This window comes from Rhinopithecus roxellana, chromosome 8 (genome assembly GCF_007565055.1).
Source record: "Rhinopithecus roxellana isolate Shanxi Qingling chromosome 8, ASM756505v1, whole genome shotgun sequence".
NCBI lineage: Eukaryota > Metazoa > Chordata > Mammalia > Primates > Cercopithecidae > Rhinopithecus > Rhinopithecus roxellana.
This window is the reverse complement of record NC_044556.1, coordinates 108,029,514-108,049,952: the sequence shown is the minus strand read 5'-3', so window position 1 is coordinate 108,049,952 and position 20,439 is coordinate 108,029,514. Positions and strand designations below refer to the sequence as shown.

The 20,439-nt window shown below is 38.0% G+C and overlaps 1 protein-coding gene across 4 annotated transcripts in view; it reads left to right on the top strand.

Moving 5' to 3' along the window:
• Positions 1-20,439, top strand: part of AKT3 (AKT serine/threonine kinase 3) — a 375,054-nt gene that overhangs the window by 195,950 nt on the left and 158,665 nt on the right. For all 4 annotated transcript variants that reach the window (XM_030935744.1, XM_030935741.1, XM_030935745.1 and 1 more), the window contains one exon: positions 15,300-15,444. In XM_030935744.1, coding sequence (XP_030791604.1) covers positions 15,300-15,444 — 145 coding nt within the window. The remainder of the gene's footprint in view (positions 1-15,299; positions 15,445-20,439) is intronic.

The window sequence follows — 20,439 nt, the reverse complement described above, 5'->3', positions numbered from 1 at the left end:
ATTTTTTTAAAAATTATTATTATTATACTTTAAGTTCTAGGGTACTTGTGCACAATGTGCAGGTTTGTTACATATGTATACATGTGCCATATTGGTATGCTGCACCCATTAACTCGTCATTTACATTAGGTATATCTCCGAATGCTATCCCTTCCCCTTCCCGCCTCCCCACAGTAGGCCCGAGTGTGTGATGTTCCTCCTCCTGTGTCCAAGAGATCTCATTGTTCAATTCCCACCTGTGAGTGAGAACGTGCGGTGTTTGGTTTTCTGTTCTTGTGATAGTTTGCTGAGAATGATGGTTTCCAGCTGCATCCATGTCCCTACAAAGGACACGAATTCATCCTTTTTTATGGCTGCATAGTATTCCATGGTGTATATGTGTCACATTTGCTTAATCCAGTCTGTCACTGATGGATATTTGGGTTAATTCCAAGTCTTTGTTATTGTAAATAGTGCTGCAATAAACATACATGTGCGTGTGTCTTTATAGCAGCATGATTTATAATCCTTTGGGTATATACCCAGTAATGGGATGCCTGGGTCAAATGGTATTTCTAGTTCTAGATCCTTGAGGAATCGCCACGCTGTTTTCCACAATGGTTGAACTAGTTTACAGTCCCACCAACAGTGTAAAAGTGTTCCTATTTCTCCACATCCTCTCTAGCACCTGTTGTTTCCTGATTTTTTTAATGATTGCCATTCTAACTGGTGTGAGATGCTTTCTCACTGTGGTTTTGATTTGCATTTCTCTGATGGTGAGTGATGATGAGCATTTTTTCATGTGTCCATTGGCTGTGTGAATGTCTTCTTTTGAGAAGGGTCTGTTCATATCCTTTGCCCACTTTTTGATGGGGTTGTTTGTTTTTTTCTTGTAAATTTGTTTGAGTTCTTTGTAGGTTCTGGATGTTAGCCATTTGTCAGATGAGTAGATTGCAAAATTTTTCTCCCATTCTGTAGGTTGCCTGTTCACTCTGATGGTAGTTTCCTTTGCTGTGCAGAAGCTCTTCAGTTTAATTAGATCCCATTTGTCAATTTTGGCTTTTGTTGCGGTTGCTTTTGGTATTTTAGACATGAAGTCTTTGCCCATGCCTATGTCCTGAATGGTATTACCTAGGTTTTCTTGTAGGGTTTTTATGGTTTTAGGTCTAACATTTATGTCTCTAATCCATCTTAAATTAATTTTCTTATAAGGAGTAAGGAAAGGATCCAGTTTCAGCTTTCCACTTATGGCTAGCCAGTTTTCCCAGTACCATTTATTAAATAGGGAATCCTTTCCCCATTTCTCGTTTTTGTCAGGTTTGTCAAAGATCAGATAGTTGTAGATGTGTGGTATTATTTCTGAGGGCTCTGTTCTGTTCCATTGGTCTATATCTCTGTTTTGGTACCAGTACCATGCTGTTTTGGTTACTGTAGCCTTGTAGTATAGTTTGAAGTCAGGTAGTGTGATGCCTCCAGCTTTGTTCTTTTGACTTAGGATTGTCTTAGCGATGCGGGCTCTTTTTTGGTTCCATATGAACTTTAAAGCAGTTTTTTTCCAAATCTGTGAAGAGAGTCATTGATAGCTTAATAGGGATGGCATTGAATCTATAAATCACCTTGGGCAGTATGGCCATTTTCACAATACTGATTCTTCCTATCCATGAGCATGGTATGTTCTTGCATTTGTTTGTGTCCTCTTTTATTTTACTGAGCAGTGGTTTGTAGTTCTCCTTGAAGAGGTCCTTTAAATCCCTTGTAAGTTGGATTCCGAGATATTTTATTCTCTTTGAAGCTATTGTGAATGGGAGTTCATTCATGATTTGGCTCTCTGTTTGTCTGTTACTGGTGTAAAAGAATGCTTGTGATTTTGGCACGTTGATTTTATATCCTGAGACTTTGCTGAAGTTGCTTATCAGCTTGAGGAGATTTTGTGCTGAGACGATGGGGTTTTCTAAATATACAATCATGTCATCTGCATACAGGGACAATTTGACTTCTTCTTTTCCTAACTGAATACGCTTTATTTCTTTTTCTTGCCTGATTGCCCTAGCCAGAACTTCCAACACTATGTTGAACAGGAATGGTGAGAGAGGGCATATCCCTGTCTCGTGCCAGTTTTCAAAGGGAATGCTTACAGTTTTTGCCCATTCAGTATGATATTGGCTGTGAGTTTGTCATAAATAACTCTTATTATTTTGAGATACGTTCCATCGATACCAAATTTATTGAGAGTTTTTAGCATGAAGGGCTGTTGAATTTTGTCAAAGGCCTTTTCTGCCTGTATTGAGATAATCATGTGGTTTTTGTCTTTGGTTCTTTTCATATGCTGGATTACGTTTATTGATTTGTGTATGTTGAACCAGCCTTGCATCCCAGGGATGAAGCCCACTTGATCATGGTGGATAAGCTTTTTGATGTGCTGCTGGATTCAGTTTGCCAGTATTTTATTGAGGATTTTTGCATCGATGTTCATCAGGGATATTGGTCTAAAATTCTCTTTTTTTGTTGCATCTCTGCCAGGCTTTGGTATCAGGATGATGTTGGCTCATAAAATGAGTTAGGGAGGATTCCCTCTTTTTCTCTTCGTTGGAATAGTTTCAGAAGGAATGGTACCAGCTCCTCCTCATACCTCCAATAGAATTTGGCTGTGAATCCTTCTGGTCCTGGACTGTTTTTGGTTGGTTGGCTGTTAATTATTGCCTCAATTTCAGAGCCTGCTATTGGTCTATTCAGGGATTCAACTTCTTCCTGGTTTAGTCTTGGGAGAGTGTAAGGGTCAAGGAAATTATCCATTTCTTCTAGATTTTCTAGTTTATTTGTGTAGAGGTGTTTATAGTATTCTCTGATAGTAGTTTGTATTTCTGTGGAGTCAGTGGTGATATCCCCTTTATCATTTTTTTTATTGTGTCTATTTGGTTCTTCTCTCTTTTCTTCTTTATTAGTCTTGCTAGCGGTCTATCAATTTTGTTGATCTTTTCAGAAAACCAGCTCCTGGATTGATTTTTTGGAGGGTTTTTTGTGTCTCTATCTCCTTCAGTTCTGCCCTGATCTTAGTTATTTCTTGCCTTCTGCTAGGTTTTGAATGTGTTTGCTCTTGCTTCTCTAGTTCTTTTAATTGTGATGTTAGAGTGTCAATTTTAGATCTTTCCTGTTTTCTCTTGTGGGCATTTAGTGCTATAGATTTCCCTCTACACACTGCTTTAAATGTGTCCCAGAGATTCTGGTATGTTGTGTCTTTATTCTTGTAGGTTTCAAAGAACATCTTTATTTCTGCCTTCATTTTGTTATGTACCCAGTAGTCATTCAGGAGTAGGTTGTTCAGTTTCCACGTAGTTGAGCGATTTTGATTGAGTTTCTTTGTCCTGAGTTCTAGTTTGATTGCACTGTGGTCTGAGAGACAGTTTGTTAAAATCTCTGTTCTTTTACTTTTGCTGAGGAGTGCTTTACTTCCCACTATGTGGTCAATTTTGGAATAAGTGTGATGTGGTACTGAGAAGAATGTATATTCTATTGATTTGGGGTGGAGAGTTCTGTAGATGTCTATCAGGCCCTCTCGGTGCAGAGTTGAGTTTAATTCCTGGATATCCTTGTTAACTTTCTATCTTGTTAATCTGTCTAATGTTGACAGTGGGGTGTTAGAGTCTCCCATTATTATTCTGTGTGAGTCTAAGTCTCTTTGTAAGTCTCTAAGGACTTGCTTTATGAATCTGGGTGCTCCTGTATTGGGTACATATATATTTAGGATAGTTAGCTCTTCCTGATGAATTGATCCTTTTACCATTATGTAATGTCCTTCTTTGTCTCTTTTGATCTTTGATGGTTTAAAGTCTGCTTTATCAGGGACTAGGATTGCAACCCCTGCCTTTTTTTGTTTTCCATTTACTTGGTAGATCTTCCTCCATCCCTTTATTTTGAGCCTATGTGTGTCTCTGCATGTGAGATGGGTCTCCTGAATACAGCACACTTATGGGTCTTGAATCTTTATCCAGTTTGCCCATCTGTGTCTTTTAATTGGAGCATTTAGTCCATTTAAGGTTGCTATTTTTATGTGTGAACTTGATCCTGTCATCATGATACTAACTGGTTATTTTGCTCATTAGTTGATGGAGTTTCTTCCTAGCATCGAACATTTTGGCATGTTTTTGCAATGGCTGGTACCTGTTGTTCCTTTCCACGTTCAGTGCTTCCTTCAGGATCTCTTGTAGGGCAGGCCTGGTGGTGACAAAATCTCTCAGCATTGGCTTGTCTGTAAAGGATTTTATTTTTCCTTCACTTATGAAACTTAGTTTGGCTGGATATGAAATTCTGGGTTGAAAATTCTTTTCTTTAAGAATGTTGAATATTGGCCCCCACTCTCTTCTGGCTTGTAGAGTTTCTGCGGAGAGATCTGCTGTTAGTCTGATGGGCTTCCCTTTGTGGGTAACCCGACCTTTCTCTCTGGCTGCCCTTAAGTAACATTTTTTCCTTCATTTCAACTTTGGTGAATCTGACAATTATGTGTCTTGGAGTTGCTCTTCTCGAGGAGAATCTTTGTGGCGTTCTCTGTATTTCCTGAATTAGGATGTTGGCCTGCCTTACTAGGTTGGGGAAATTCTCCTGGATGATATCCTGAAGAGTGTTTTCCAACTTGGTTCCATTTTCCCCATCACTTTCAGGCACACCAATCAGACGTAGATTTGGTCTTTTCACATAATCCCATATTTCTTGGAGGCTTTGTTCATTTCTTTTTCCTCTTTTTTCTCTAGACTTCTCTTCTTGTTTCATTTCCTTCATTTGATCTTCAATCACTGATTTTCTTCCAGTTGATCAAGTCGGTTACTGAAACTTGTGCATTTGTCACGTAGTTCTCGTGTCATGGTTTTCATCTCTATCAGTTCTTTTATGGTCTTCTCTGCATTGATTATTCTAGTTATCCATTCATCCATTCTTTTTTCAAGGTTTTTAGTTTGTTTGTGCTGGGTACGTAATTCCTCCTTTAGCTCTGAGAAGTTTGATGGACTGAAGCCTTCTTCTCTCAACTTGTCAAAGTCATTCTCCGTCCAGCTTTGTTCCGTTGCTGGCGATGAGCTGCATTCCTTTGGAGGGGGAGATGCGCTCTAATTTTTTGAATTTCCAGCTTTTCTGCCCTGCTTTTTCCCATCTTTGTGGTCTTATCTACCCTTGGTCTTTGATGATGGTGATGTACTGATGGGGTTTTGGTGTGGGTGTCCTTTCTGTTTGTTTGTTTTCCTTCTGACAGTCAGGTCCCTCAGCTGCAGGTCTGTTGGAGTTTGCTGGAGGTCCACTCCAGACACCGTTTGCCTGGGTATGAGCAGCGGAGGCTGCAGAAGGTAAAATATTGCTGAACAGCGAGTGTTGCTGTCTGATTCTTGCTCTGAAAGCTTCGTCTCAGAGGTGTACCCAGCTGTGTGAGGTGTGAGGTGTCGGTGTGTACCTCAGTTCAAAATGGAAAAATCACCCGTCTTCTGTGTCGCTCACATTGTGAGCTGGAGGCTGGAGCTGTTCCTATTCGGCCATCTTGGGCGCCCTCGTGTCCTATTATTCTTTAGACCCAATAAGAATAATCTCTGATTGAAGGATAAATACAGAATGGAATGAGGCCGGGCGCGGTGGCTGAAGCCTGTAATCCCAGCACTTTGGGAGGCCGAGACGGGCGGATCACAAGGTCAGGAGATCGAGACCATCCTGGCTAACACGGTGAAACCCCATCTCTACTAAAAAAATACAAAAAAATTAGCCGGGCGAGGTGGCGGGCGCCTGTAGTCCCAGCTACTCGGGAGGCTGAGGCAGGAGAATGGCGTGAACCCGGGAGGCGGAGCTTGCAGTGAGCTGAGATCTGGCCACAGCACTCCAGCCTGGGCGGCAGAGCGAGACTCCGTCTCAAAAAAAAAAAAAAAAAAAAAAAAAAAAAAGAATGGAATGAAAAGCAAAATGCTTAAATCAATAAATAAAAATAAGCATTGATTTTTAAATAATTTATATTGTGCTTTAATTATATAAATGAAAAATATCTGATGTAGGCCGGGCGCGGTGGCTCAAGCCTGTAATCCCAGCACTTTGGGAGGCCAAGATGGGCGGATCACGAGGTCTGGAGATCGAGACCATCCTGGCTAACACGGTGAAACCCCGTCTCTACTAAAAAAAAATACAAAAAAAACTAGCCGGGTGAGGTGGCAGGCGCCTGTAGTCCCAGCTACTCGGGAGGCTGAGGCAGGAGAATGGCGCAAACCCGGGAGGCGGAGCTTGTGGTGAGCTGAGATCCGGCCACTGCACTCCAGCCTGGGCGACAGAGCCAGACTCCGTCTCAAAAAAAAAAAAAAAGAAAGAAAAAAAAGAAAAATACCTGATATAATAACGTAAATTGAGGTCCTGACAAAAATGGGGTTAATTTTTTGTGAGGTTGCTGTATTTTCTGGTACGAGTTAAAAGTATGGACATATTAGACTTTTTGAAGTCAAATTTAAATATTATAATTTCAGTTACAACTAGTAAGAGGATAGAGTATGATGGCTACCAGGCTAATTGGAGGAGAAATGGAATTAGAAAAAAAATTATTCTGGCATATATTACATAAGTGGACCATGTAAAGCTAAGGATATATATAAAAGTAATTGCAAAAAAGATGACTAAAAAGCCAAGAGGAAAATTAAAATTGAATTCTGAAAAAATGTAAAATAATTTAAGAAAGAGGCAGGAAAGGAGAAAAAGATAAAGATATAGGTTGAAAATAAATAGATTAAAAAAGATCGGTCGTGGAAACAGTAAGCATAAGAAGGATGGATTGCTATATTATATCATTTCAAATTAAATGTATTACCGTAGATTACTCTGATACTTTATAATGAGAGAAGTGTCTGTTGAACAGGATGATATAGCAGTCATCAACACATATAACAGAAGTAAAGAGATAAAAATGGGCAATTCCACAACCATATTTGGAGATTTAAAAATTCGCAGCACTTGGTAGAGCAGCTACACAAAAAGTTAGCCAAGGCATAGAATAACACTATCAACCACCTTGATATACCTAATATTTGTAGAACACTACACTCAAAAGTGGCAGAAGAGACATTATTTTCAAGTAAACATGGTACATTGATCAGAATGGAACATACTCTTATCAGGATAATGCTGGCCTCATAAAATGCGTGTGGGAGGATTCCCTCATTTTCTGAATTTCTGAATAATTTCAGAAGGAATGGTAGTAGCTCCTCTTCATACCTCTGGTAGAATTCAGCTGTGAATCCGTCTGGTCCTGGACTTTTTCTGGTTGGTAGGCTATTAATTGCTGCCTCAATTTCAGAACTTGTTGTTGGTCTATTCAGGGATTCAGCTTCTTCCTGATTTAGTCTTGGGAGGGTGTATGTGTCCAGGAATTTATCGATTTTTTCTAGGTTTTCTAGTTTATTCGCATAGAGATGTTTACAGTATTCTCTGATGGTAGTTTATATTTCTTTGGGATCTCTGGTGATATCTCCTTTATCATTTTTTATTGTGTCTATTTGCTTCTTCTCTCTTTTCTTCTTTATTAGTCTGGCTAGATCTATTTTGTTGATCCTTTCAAAAAAACCAGCTCCTGAATTCATTGATTTTTTTTTTTTTTTGAAGGATTTTTTCATGTCTCTATTTCCTTCAGTTCTGCTTTGATCTTAGTTATTTCTTGCTTTCTCTTAGCTTTTGAATGTGTTTGCCTTTGCTTCTCTAGTTCTTTTAATTGTGATGTTAGGGTGTCAATTTTAGATCTTTCCTGCTTTCTCTTGTGGGCATTTAGTACTATAAATTTCCCTTTACACACTGCTTTAAATGTGTCCCAGAGATTCTGTTACATTGTGTCTTCATTCTCATTGGTTTCAAAGAACATCTTTATTTCTGCCTTCATTTCGTTATGTACTCAGTAGTCAGGAGCAGGTTGTTCAATTTCCATGTCGTTGTGTGGTTTTGAGTGAGTTTCTTAGTCCTGAGTTCTAATTTGATTGCACTGTGGTCTGGGAGACTTATGGTTTTCATTCTTTTGCATTTGCTGAGGAGTATTTTACTTCCAATTACGCAGTCAGTTTTAGAATAAGTGCGATGAGGCACTGAGAAGAATGTATATTCTGTTGATTTGGGGTGGAGAGTTCTGTAGATGTCTATCAGGTCTGCTTGGTCCAGAGCTGAGTTCTGTCTCGTTGATCTGTCTAATATTGACAGTACGGTGTTAAAGTCTCCACTATTATTGTGTGGGAGTGTAAGTCTCTTTGTAGGTCTCTAAGAACTTGCTTTATGAATCTGGGTGCTTCTGTGTTGGATGCATATATATTTAGGATAATTAGCTCTTCTTGTTGCAGTGATCCCTTTACCATTATGCAATGCCTTTGTCTTTTATGATCTTTGTTGGTCTAAAGTCTGTGTTATCAGAGATTAAGATTGCAACTCCTGCTTTTTTGTGCTTTCTGTTTGCTTGGTAAATATTTCTCCACCCCTTTATTTTGAGCCGGTGTGTGTCTTTGCACGAGAGATGAGTCTCCTGAGTACAGCACATTGATGGGTCTTCACTCTTTATCCAATATGCCGGTCTGTGTCCTTTAATTGGGGCATTTAGCCCGTTTACATTTAAGGTTAATATTGTTATATGTGAATTTGATCCTGTCATTATGATGCTAGCTGGTTATTTTGCCTGTTAGTTGATGCAGTTTCTTCATAGAGTTGATGGTCTTTTCAATTTGGCATATTTCTGCAGTGGCTGGTATCGGTTGTTCCTTTGCATGTTTAGTGCCTCCTTCAGGAGCTCTTGTAAGGCAGGCATGGTGGTGACAGAATCTCTCAGCATTTGCTTGTCTATAAAGCATTTTATTTCTCCTTCACTTAGGAAGCTTAGTTTGGCTGGATGTGAAATTCTGGGTTGAAAATTCTTTTCTTGCCTGTAATCCCAGCACTTTGGGAGGCCGAGGCAGGTGGATCACCTGAGGTCAGGAGTTCGAGATTAGCCTGGTCAACATGGTGAAATGTTACTAAATACAAGAAAGTTAGCCAAGCATGGTGAGAGACGCCTGTACTCCCAGCTACTCGGGAGGCTGAGGCAGACAATCACTTCAACCCAGGAGGCAGAGGTTGCAGTGAGCCAAGATTGCACCACTACACTCCATCCATCCAGCCTGAGCAACAGTGAGACTCCGTCTCAAAAAAATATATATATATTTTCTTTTTAAATTTTTTTTCTATTTTTATTTTTTTGAGACAGAGTCTTGCTCTGTCACCCTGGCTGGAGTGCAGTGGCTGGATCTCAGCTCACTGCAAGCTCCGCCTCCCAGGTTCACACCATTCTCCTGGCTCAGCCTCCCGAGCAGCTGGGACTACAGGCGCCGCCACCTCACCCGGCTAGTTTTTTGTATTTTTTAGTAGAGACGGGGTTTCACCATGTTCGCCAGGATGGTCTCGATCTCCAGACCTCGTGATCCACCCATCTTGGCCTCCCAAAGTGCTGGGATTACAGGCTTGAGCCACCGCGCCCGGCCTCTTGAGCCACCGCGCCCGGCGCTATATTTTCTTTATGGATGTTGAGTATGGGCCCTCACTCTCCTCTGGCTTGTAGGATTTCTGCAGAGAGATCCGCTGTTAGTCTGATGGGCTTCCCTTTGTGGGAAACCCGACCTTTCTGTCTGGCTGCCCTCAACATTTCTTCCTTCATTTTAACCTTGGTGAGACCTGGCAGAGACACAACAAAAAAAAGAAAATGTCACGATCAAGTCGGCTTCATCCCTGGGGTGCAAGGCCAGTGCAGCATACACAAATCAATAAATGTAATCCATGACATAAACAGAACCAATGACAAAAACCACATGATTATCTCAATAGATGCAGAAAAGGCTTTCAACAAATTTCAACTCCCCTTCATGCTAAAAACTCTCAATAAACTAGGTATCAATGGAATGTATCTCAAAACAATAAGAGCTGTTTATGACAAACTCACAGCAAATATCATACGGAATGGGCAAAAACTGGAAGCATTCCCTTTGAAAACCAGCACAAGACAAGGATGCCCTCTCTCACCACTCCTATTCAACATAGTATTGAAAGTTCTGGTCAGGGCAATCAGGTAAGAGAAAGAAATAAAGGGTATTCAATTAGGAAGAGAGAAAGTCAAATTTTCTCGTTTGCAGATTATGTGATCGTAGGTTTAGAAAATCCCATTGTCTCAGCCCCAAATCTCCTTAAGCTGATAAGCAGTTTCACCAATGTCTCAGGATACAAAATCAATGTGCAAAAATCACAAGCATTCCTATCCACCAGTAATAAACAGAGAGTCAAATCATGAGTGAACTCCCATTCACAATTGCTACAAAGAGAATAAAATACCTAGGAATCCAACTTACAAGGGATGTGAAGGACCTCTTCAAGGAGAACTACAAACCACTGCCCAAGGAAATAAGAGAGGACACAAACAAATGGAAAAACATTCCATGCTCATGGATAAGAAGAATCAATATCATGAAAATGGTCATACTGCCCAAAGTAATTTATAGGTTCAATGCTATCAACATCAAGCTAACACTGACTTTTTTCACAGAATTGGAAAAAAATACTTTAAACTTCATATGGAACCAAAAAACCCTCATAGCCAAGACAATCCTAAGCAAAAAGAACAAAGCTGGAGGCATCATGCTACCTGACTTCTAACTATACTACAAGGGTACAGTAACAAAAACAGCATGCTACTGGTACCAAAACAGAGATATGGACCAATGGAACAGAACAGAGTCCTCAGAAATAACACCACACAGCTACAACCATCTGATCTTTGACAAACCTGACAAAAAGCAATGGGGAAAGGATTCCCTATTTAGTAATTGGTGTTGGGAAAACTGGCTAGGCATATGCAGAAAACTGAAACTGGACCCCTTACTGACACCTTATACAAAGGTCAACCCAAGATGGATTAAAGACTTAAACGTAAGACCTAAAACCATAAAAATAGTATGAAGAAACCCAGGCAATACCATTCAGGACATAGGCATGGGCAAAGACTTCATGTCTAAAACACCAAAAGCAATGGCAACAAAAGCCAAAATTGACAAATGGGATCTAATTAAACTAAAGAGCTTCTGCACAGCGAAATAAACTGTCATCAGAGTGAACAGGCAACCTACAGAATGGGAGAAAATTTTGCAATCTTTCTATCTGACAAAGGGCTAATATCCACAACCTACAAAGAGCTTAAACAAATTTATAAGAAAAAAAAAACCCATCACAAAGTAGGCAAAGGATATGAACAGACACTTCTCAAAAGATGTTTATGCAGCCAACAAACATGAAAAAATGCTCATCATCACTGGTCATTAGAGAAATGCAAATCAAAACACAATCAGATGCCATCTCACACCAGTTAGAAATGGCAATCATTAAAATGTCAGGAAACAACAGATGCTGGAGAGGATGTGGAGAAATAGGAATGCTTTTACAGTGTTGGTGGAAGTATAAATTAGTTCAACCATTGTGGAAGACAGTGTGGCAATTCCTCAAGGATCTAGAACTGGAAATACCATTTGTCCCAGCAGTCCCATTATTGGGTGTATACCCAAAGGATTAGAAATCATTCTACTATAAAGACACATGCACAAGTATGTTTATTGTGGCACTATTCACAGTAGCGAAGATTTGGAACCAACCCAAATGTCCATCAGTGATAGACTGGATAAATAAAGTGTGGCACATATACACCATGGAATACTATGCAGCCATAAGAAGGATGAGTTCATGTTCTTTGCAGGGACATGGATGAAGCTGGAAACCATCATTCTCAGCAAACTATCACAAGAACAGAAAAGCAAACATCACATGTTCTCACTCATAAGTGGGAGGTGAACAATGAGAACACATGGACACAGGGAGGGGAACATCACACACTGGGGCCTGTCGGGATATGGGGGGCTAGGGGAGGGATAGTAGTAGCAGAAATACCTAATATAGGTGACGGTTTGATGGGTGCAGCAAACCACAATGGCACGTGTATACCTGTGTAAGACAACACGTTCTGCACATGTACCCCAGAACTTAAAGTGTGTGTGTGTGTGTGTGTGTGTGTGTGTGTGTGTATAAAAACATATTCTTGGTCATAAATGATTCTGAGTATGTTTTGGAAGATGAAAGTTATGCAGTGTATGTTCTATAATCACAGTAGAATTAATTAGAAATCAGCATTGAGACAAAAGATGCCAATTACTGGAAATTAACATAATTATTTATAATCATTGGGTCAAAAACCTCACAAGAGCCATTAGAAAGTAATTTTCAAGAACAGTAATGAAAAAAATACATATCAAAATTTGTGGGGTGTAGCTAAATGAGTGCTTAGAAGGAAATTTATAGCCTTTAATACCTGTATTTGAAAAGAAGAAAGTTCTTACATTGTTAACTTAAGCTTCTGTCTTAAGAAACCAGAAAAAATAAACCCAAAGAAAACAGAAACAATAGCATTCAGAAATTAGTGAAATAGAAAACAGAAAAATAGTAGAGAATAATTAATAAAACCAAAACTACTTCTTTGAAAAAAAGATAGAATTGAAAAACGTTTTGGAGTATTGTTAAAGGAAGAAGAAAAAGAAAGAAGACACAAATTACTGACACTGACCCAAGAAAACATTAGAAAACTCAGTATCAATGAATGGAAGTGAATTAGTAATTAAGAACCTTTCCTCAAAGGTTCCAACCCAGACAGCCTTGTCAGCGAGTTCTGTCAAACATTTAAGGAAGAAATTTGACCAATCCTCTACAAGCTGTTTCAGAAAAGAATGAGAAGGGAATACTTCTCAACTTATTTTATAAGGCCACTGTCACCCTCATTTCAGAAATCAGACAGAACTATTTTAAGAAAAGACAACTATGGACCAATACACTGGTGAACATATGCAAAATTTCTTAACAAAGTATCAACAAATTAAACAATAGGTAAAAAGGATAGAAGCTTAAGTTATGTGATCAAATGGAGCTTATCCCAAGAATTCAAAGTTGTGTTAACATCTGGAAACTATTAAGCTAATTTCACCATATTAATATGATAAAGGTAAAAATCTGCGTGATCATTTTATAGAGTTATTGAATTTTCTTTTTCTTTTTTTTGTATAGAGATATTGAATTTTCTTTTTCTTTTTTTTGAGACAGAGTCTTGCTGTGTCACCCTCGCTGGAGTGCTGTGGTGTGATTTCAGCTCACTGCAACCTCCATTTCCCAGGTTCAAGCGATTCTCATGTCTCGGGCTCCCGAGTAGTTGGAATTACAGGCTCCTGCCAGCATGCCCAGCTAATTTTTGTATTTTTGGTAGAGACTGGGTTTCTCCTCGTTGGCCAGGCTGGTCTTGAACTCCTGACCTCAGGTAATCCGCCCACCTCAGCCTCCCAAAGTGCTGGGATCACAGGCATGAGCCACCACGCCTGACCTGCTTTTGACAAAAATTCAACAAACTTTCATTAAGATTATGCAGATGGCTAGAAATAGAACAGAACTTACTCAGTTGATTAAGTAAATGTATGTATAAAAGATCTACAACTTACATCATATTCAAGGGGGGTGAAAACTCAATGTTATTCCTAACTTGTGAAACAAAGCATGTGTGCTGCTCTCTTTACTTTAATTTAACTTTGTACTGCAGGTCTGATCTAGGGCAATAAAGCAAGAAAAAGATGTAAAAAGCATACGGATTGGAAACAAGTAAAGCTGCTCTTGTTTGCATACCACATGATTGCATGTGTAGAAAATGCAGAAAAATAAGAGCTACTAGAACTAATAAATGAATTTAGTAAAGTTGCAGTATACAAAGTCAATATACAAAAATCAATTGTATTTTTAAATACTAACAAGAACAATTAGAAAGTGAAATAAAACCCTCGACAGTAGCATAAAAGAACAGTCTTGTGTCAATGACAGTGATATGTTTTGAGAAACATGCCATTAGGCAACATTGTATAAACCTATTACTTGGACAAACCTAGATGGTATAGCCCACCCCATACCTAGGCTATGTGGTGTAGCCTGTTACACGTTACTGTACTGAATACTATAGGCAATTGTAATGCAATTGTAAGTATTCATGTATCTAAACATATAAGCATAGGAAAGGTACAGTAAAATATAGTGTAATAATCTTAGGGGACCACCATTGTGTATGCAGTCCATCATTGACTGAAACATTGTTATGTGGTCCATGATTGTATGTAGGAATAAATTCAGTTAAAGATGTGAAAGATCTTCACACAGAAAATTACAAACATTGCATTGGGAAATTAAAGACCTATATAAATGTAGAGCTATACCATGTTCATGGATTAGAAGATTTAAATGATTAAGATGTTAGTTTTCCCAAAATTTTTCTATAGATTTAATGTAATTCTAGTCAAAATCCAAATAGACCTCAAGAAGTAGACAAACTGATTTTAAAATTTATTTGGAAAAATAATGATCCTTGGTCTGATAGCCAAATGTCTAAAAATAAAAACTTGATATAAGTGCTCCTGAGACTGATTGTTCAAACTACAAGGTGAATCCTTTTTTTTTCTTAGAAATTTACTATAATCTGGAAACAATTAAGGGTTTTGGCTTTGAAACCTTTCCTTGGAATGTCTGTTGGACCTGATAAAAATCTTGAGGATGTCAATGATGGACTTAAAATAGCTAAGCAAAAAACTGCAGCAAACTTTTAGAGGGTCAACTTAATAGTTAGGATTGGCCAGGTGCGGTGGCTCACGCCTGTAATCCCAGCACTTTGGTAGGCCGAGGTGGAAGGATCACTTGACGTCAGGAGTTCGAGACCAGCCTGGCCAACATGGTGAAACCCTGTCTCTACTAAAAACACAAAAATTAGCCGGGCACTGTGGCACACGCCTGTAATCCTGGCTACTCAGAAGGCTGAGACAGGAGAATTGCTTAAACCCAGGAGGTGGAGGTCGCAGTGAGCTGAGATCATGCCACTGAACTCCAGCCTGGGCAGCAGTGAGACTGTTTGAAAAAAAAAAAAAAAAAAAAAAAAACACAGTAGGATAGATATATACAGACAAATAAAACTTAACTATTCATGTAAATGATTTTAACTTGAGTTTTCAACAATTTTTTTCTTCTCTTTTTTTCTTTAACATACTTCCACAAAATGCTACTACAGACTTTAGGCCTGTAGTGAAATGCTCTTAGTACTATTTTCATTTTGGGGTGATGGCGGGAGTGTGTGCTTATGTGTGTTGTGTGTGTTTGATCTCCAAATAGATTTTATTTGTATTAATTTATATTTTATAAAAGGAAAATATTTAAATCATTTGCCATCATCTATTAATGGGACATTTTACTCATTTTTGTAGGGAAGAATGGACAGAAGCTATCCAGGCTGTAGCGGACAGACTGCAGAGGCAAGAAGAGGAGAGAATGAATTGTAGTCCAACTTCACAAATTGATAATATAGGAGAGGAAGAGATGGATGCTTCTACAACCCATCATAAAAGAAAGGTAGAAAATAATAACTTACTCCCAGCACAGCATTCATTTGTCTGGAAGAAACATACTAAAAACTACCATTTGCAGAAAGATGTCAGCCAATTTTCTTATGATACATAAATATGTTGGTGGGTTTTATTCACATGAATCTGAAATACTTGTTGTTGTTTAAAACCAAGTAGGTGAACATCGTTTCAGTGAGAACATCGTTTCAGTGATTCAGCACTTTAGCGCTGAATGCTGATAGGGCACATGTGTGACTGATGTGCCATCATACTGCTTTATAATTTGCGTTGTTCCTTATTATTTTTAATACAGTTTTAGAAACTTTGTAATAAAATGTTTTCCCTGATGATTTGTTCCTTTCCACTTTGCACTTCATATTCTCCTAAAAACCATGTGCAGTAATGGCTCAGGTGTACTTCCTGATTGGTGCCCTCAGTCATAGTAAAGTCAGCAGGAAAGTGAACAGTCTTGGAAATAATAACTCTTATTTAATGGCTGCTTCTGAGCCAGTAGGGAAGTAGACTTTTCCTTCTCTCAGTGCTCCAGCATAATAAGTACCAATTTATATTTTTATGAGAAATATAAATTTTGTTTTTCATTGCTATAGAAAATTGAAAAGCAATTTCCTTATTACAAAAATGATATTTTCATGATTAATCTAAAGATAGAGGTGTTGAGATAAGCTTGCCGTTTATCACTTTAGAATATATTTGGTTTAATAGATTGTTAATTAATCTTCAGGTAAGAAAACACAAATTTTCAAGGTATTATCCATGAAATTTGGTATTAGCACAGTGATTAAGAACTCTTTGGAGATAGACTGCCTGAGTTCATATCCTCCCTTTTCCACGTTAAACTTGTGGACTTGGTGAAGTTATACAGTCACAACATAAAGTTAATTATCCTTTCCTTATGTGAATAAGAATAATATTCTATACTTCATCTGGGCCAAATGTCTGAGATCCCTTTCTGTCTTTGTTGTAGATTTCTTCTCTATTTGTTTGTTGAACTGAATCCCTCTTTTCTTTTATGTCAGTTTAACCTGCCTTGTTCCTCTGTCATTGCAAAAAGAAAAACAAAGTCTAGCTACACTCACCTACCTACTCAGAGATAAGAAAGCTTCTTTTGTACATATGTAAATTATTTCATTTAAAATGAAATGATATCAAGAATAGTATAAATCAGATATGATTAAGTAATTGAACCTCAAATTCAAAATACTTCTACGAGTTTTTATTTTTGGAGACTCAGTTGGAGTAAAAAATTCTACGAGAATCTGTTTTAGAGTGATGTTTATGGTTAATCTTTATGTGGAGAAAGAATAGTAGCTAACTTTAATAGCTAGTAGTTATTGAGCACATATTACATAAATACTTTAAACAATTTTTTTTTCATTTTGAACTTCAACTATAAGTTGAGTACCATTATGATTCTTCCCATTTTATAGTTAAGGGAAATAAAGGATGGAAGGATTAAGAAATTTTCCCCATAATTACACACAGGGTGGGAACCAGTACTTAAACCTAGGCAGTAAGATCTAAAGTCCTCACTTTCTAGCACTATGTTGTAATACTAAAGTTCTAATGATTTTTCCAAGAGTTTACAAGCTTTATTATAAATTAAAATTAACTAATATCGAAATGTCATATAAGGACAGTTTTTCGTAATATTTTGAGAAACAGAGTATAATCATAAGAGAATATCTGCATAATTTTGTTTCTAGTATAACTTCATTATAAGCATAACAATTATAGAGATTAGAGAGGCTCAAGATATATGAACCAAGAAAAAGAAAGAAGCTGTGTGTTGACGTGTTACAGTATACAATGAAAAGATCTTATATGTTTGAAGTTCTGTTATCTTTTTTGAAATAATTTAAAATAGTTCTAAATTACTTCAGAAGTTAGTACAGAAATAGAACATTTGTACCACTACTAACTCCATAACAGTCCTAATGACTTAGCCTCAAGTGGTAAAATATTACTGTCATTTTCATAAGATAAATGATTCTAGAACTATACCCTTATGTATATCAATTATCATGCAAAGAATTGCAGAAGTTTGGATTATTTTTAATACTATAACCACACATTCTGAAATAAGAATATTGTTCTAATAATTTATAGAATATATTTCCTTCTTTAATTTTTGTCAAATGGCATAGGATTTAAAAAATAGGTACTGATAATGGTGGCTATGGTGAGAGTCGTCAGACTGCTATTTCTTGCATGAAATAGGGTTCATTACCTCCCTTAGTGGTAGATTGTCGCCACAGTGTCTGCTCTGCCAGTTAAAAACTCACTTGGAAAGGAAGGATGTTGGGTAGTAGATAAAGAGGCAAGGGCCTCACAGACAGATTTAAGTGCTCTTCTGTGTTTGAATTAAAAGAAAATGTGGTTCTATGTTTTAATTAAAAGATAGTGTTTCAAAGGAATTTGATTAGAGAACCCAGAAGTGCCTAATTGGTCAGCCAAGCTACCATTTTCGTTTGCCTTGTCAAGTATGTGAAGGGGCGTAGCATAAAAGGATAAAAAGCCAAGTGAGAGTCAAAGTTCTCCTTAATTTTTAACTGGCTTAACATAGGCGTCTCTGGGATCAACTGGCTATAAGCTCATGATTTACATTTAAAGTATAAGCAGTGCCTCCTGCTTTCCCATTAAGTTTGACTCCAGTTCTTGGGATTGTATCACCTAATTCCTGGCTGCAGTAACTCATACCAGTGGCTAGTATCCAGAGAAAAAGAGAAGGAAAAAAAGACAATGGCCAGACCTGCTGAAATCTCATGATTTCACACTGCATGAATCTGCTTATTTAAAAGGGAGAAGTGATATACCCTATGTAGAAGTTGACTAATAACATTAGCTCTACCTCTTCTCATGAGAAAGAGCACCCGAAGAAGTGGGCAGAGATGGAGGCAGAGGAGTGAACTTCATCAGAGCTGTTCTCTTTTTACTTACTTGGTTTTGCTGTTACATTGTAAATGTATCTGGAATTTATCTTTTTTGACCAAATATGCTAATACTGTGGTATTCTTAAAAGTTCTTTATGTTCCTCATTGATTATATGTTTATTTTTAATCTAATTTGTGGTCTAGACAATGTCTTATATTCTGGCGTGCCTGATTTGAACACATTTATTAAGCACTTGTTATGTATGCCCCTGTCTCTCTTAACCTAAAACAGCCACGTAAACATGTAAAGGGAAGAGTATAACTGTAAAATATTTCCCCAATAAATTCTTAAGATCAGGCTTTGGAGGAGGATTTTTTTTCTGGAGAGTATTCATACTCCTGTTTTTTTCATTAAAGATTTACTGTATCTTTTTCCATAACATCATTCAGAAGAACAAAACATTTTGTAATAGCTTACATTTCATTTGTAAAGACTACACAATTATTGTGTGTACCATTGTGAACATGAGCATTTGATAGCAAAGATACCTTACCTTTTTAATTTCCTCAGGTTTTGTCAAAATAGATGTGAAATCTGTTTCTGATTTTATCACATACAGTGCTTTTAAACTAATAATAATTTCTATGTAAGTTCCCTTAATTCCCTTTTTCTAAAAAAAGATTGAGAGTCAAACTGACAAGCTGTGAAGTTTAGAGTGAAGGCTGTCATGCTGTTTTTTTTTTAACCTCATTGCCCTAAGAATTGCTATTTTACTACTATTTATTTATTTTTATTTGAGACAAGGTCTCACTCCCATCACGTAGGCTGGAGTGCAGAGGCACAATCATGACTTACTGCAGGCTTGACTTCACAGGCTCAGGTGATCCTCCCAACTCAGCCTCCCAGGTAGCTGGAACTACAGGCACCTGCCACCGCACTTGGCTAATTTTTGTATTTTTTCGTAGAGACAGGGTTTTGCCGTGTCTACGCCCAGGCTGGTCTCAAACTCATGCCCTCAAGTGATTCCCATGCCTTGACCTTTCAAATTGAGCCACCACACCTAGTCAAGAATTGCAGTTCTTACAAAATATAGTAATATTTTATAATTAAATACTGCCTTTCATCTGAAAATGTCATAAAGGATTTTACAAATTGTTTTCTAATTTTTACCCCCCAATAATTCAGTTTCATTTTCTATGCTATTTAGTAATAGGGCACAGCAAGTATTATTTTCTAGTGCTTTTAAATAAAAAATGAGGAACATAGTGTCCAAGTGAAACTTTGAACAATAAATTGACACTCTGGCCTGGTTACGAAAATAATGTTTCTGAGTTACTTGCCATATGTATTAGTCAGGGTTCTCTAGAGGGACAGAACTAATTGTGTGTGTGTATATATATATATATATATGGAGTTTATTACGGAGTATTAAACTCACACAGTCACAAGGTTCCACAGTAGGCCATCTGCAAGCTGAGGAGCAAGGAAGCCAGTTTGAGTCCCAGTGCTGAAGAACTTGGAGTCGAGAGCAGGAAGCATCCAGCATAGCAGAAAGACGTAGGCTGGGAGGCTAAGCCAGTCTAGCGTTTTCACATTTTTATGCCTGCTTTATATTCTAGGCACACTGACAGCTGATTAGATGGTGCCCACCCAGGTTAAGGTGGGTCTGCCTTTCCCAGCCCACTGACTGAAATGTTAATCTCCTTTGGCAGCACCCTCACAGATATACCCAGGATCAATATTTTGCATCTTTCAATACAATCAAATTGACACTCGGTATTAACCCTCACACTGTGGAACAAACTACCTCAAATTTAATGTCTTAAAACAATAGCCATGTAAATATCTCATGATTTTGTAGTTTGAGCCATTCTATTGTTGCATGCATGGCTCTCAAGCAGCTGCCTACAGCTGATACATGGGTGGGCTGGAAAATCCAACAATACCTTCCTTATGTGTCAGGGGCCTTGATGCTGACTGTTGGTTGTGGTGTCTTGGTTCTCCTCCACTTGGCCTCTCTCTTGGAGTGGTAATTTTTCTTCCAAGGTCCTTCCATATGGCCTCTCTCTCCAGGATAACGTGGACTAACTAACAGCATTGGAGCTGACTT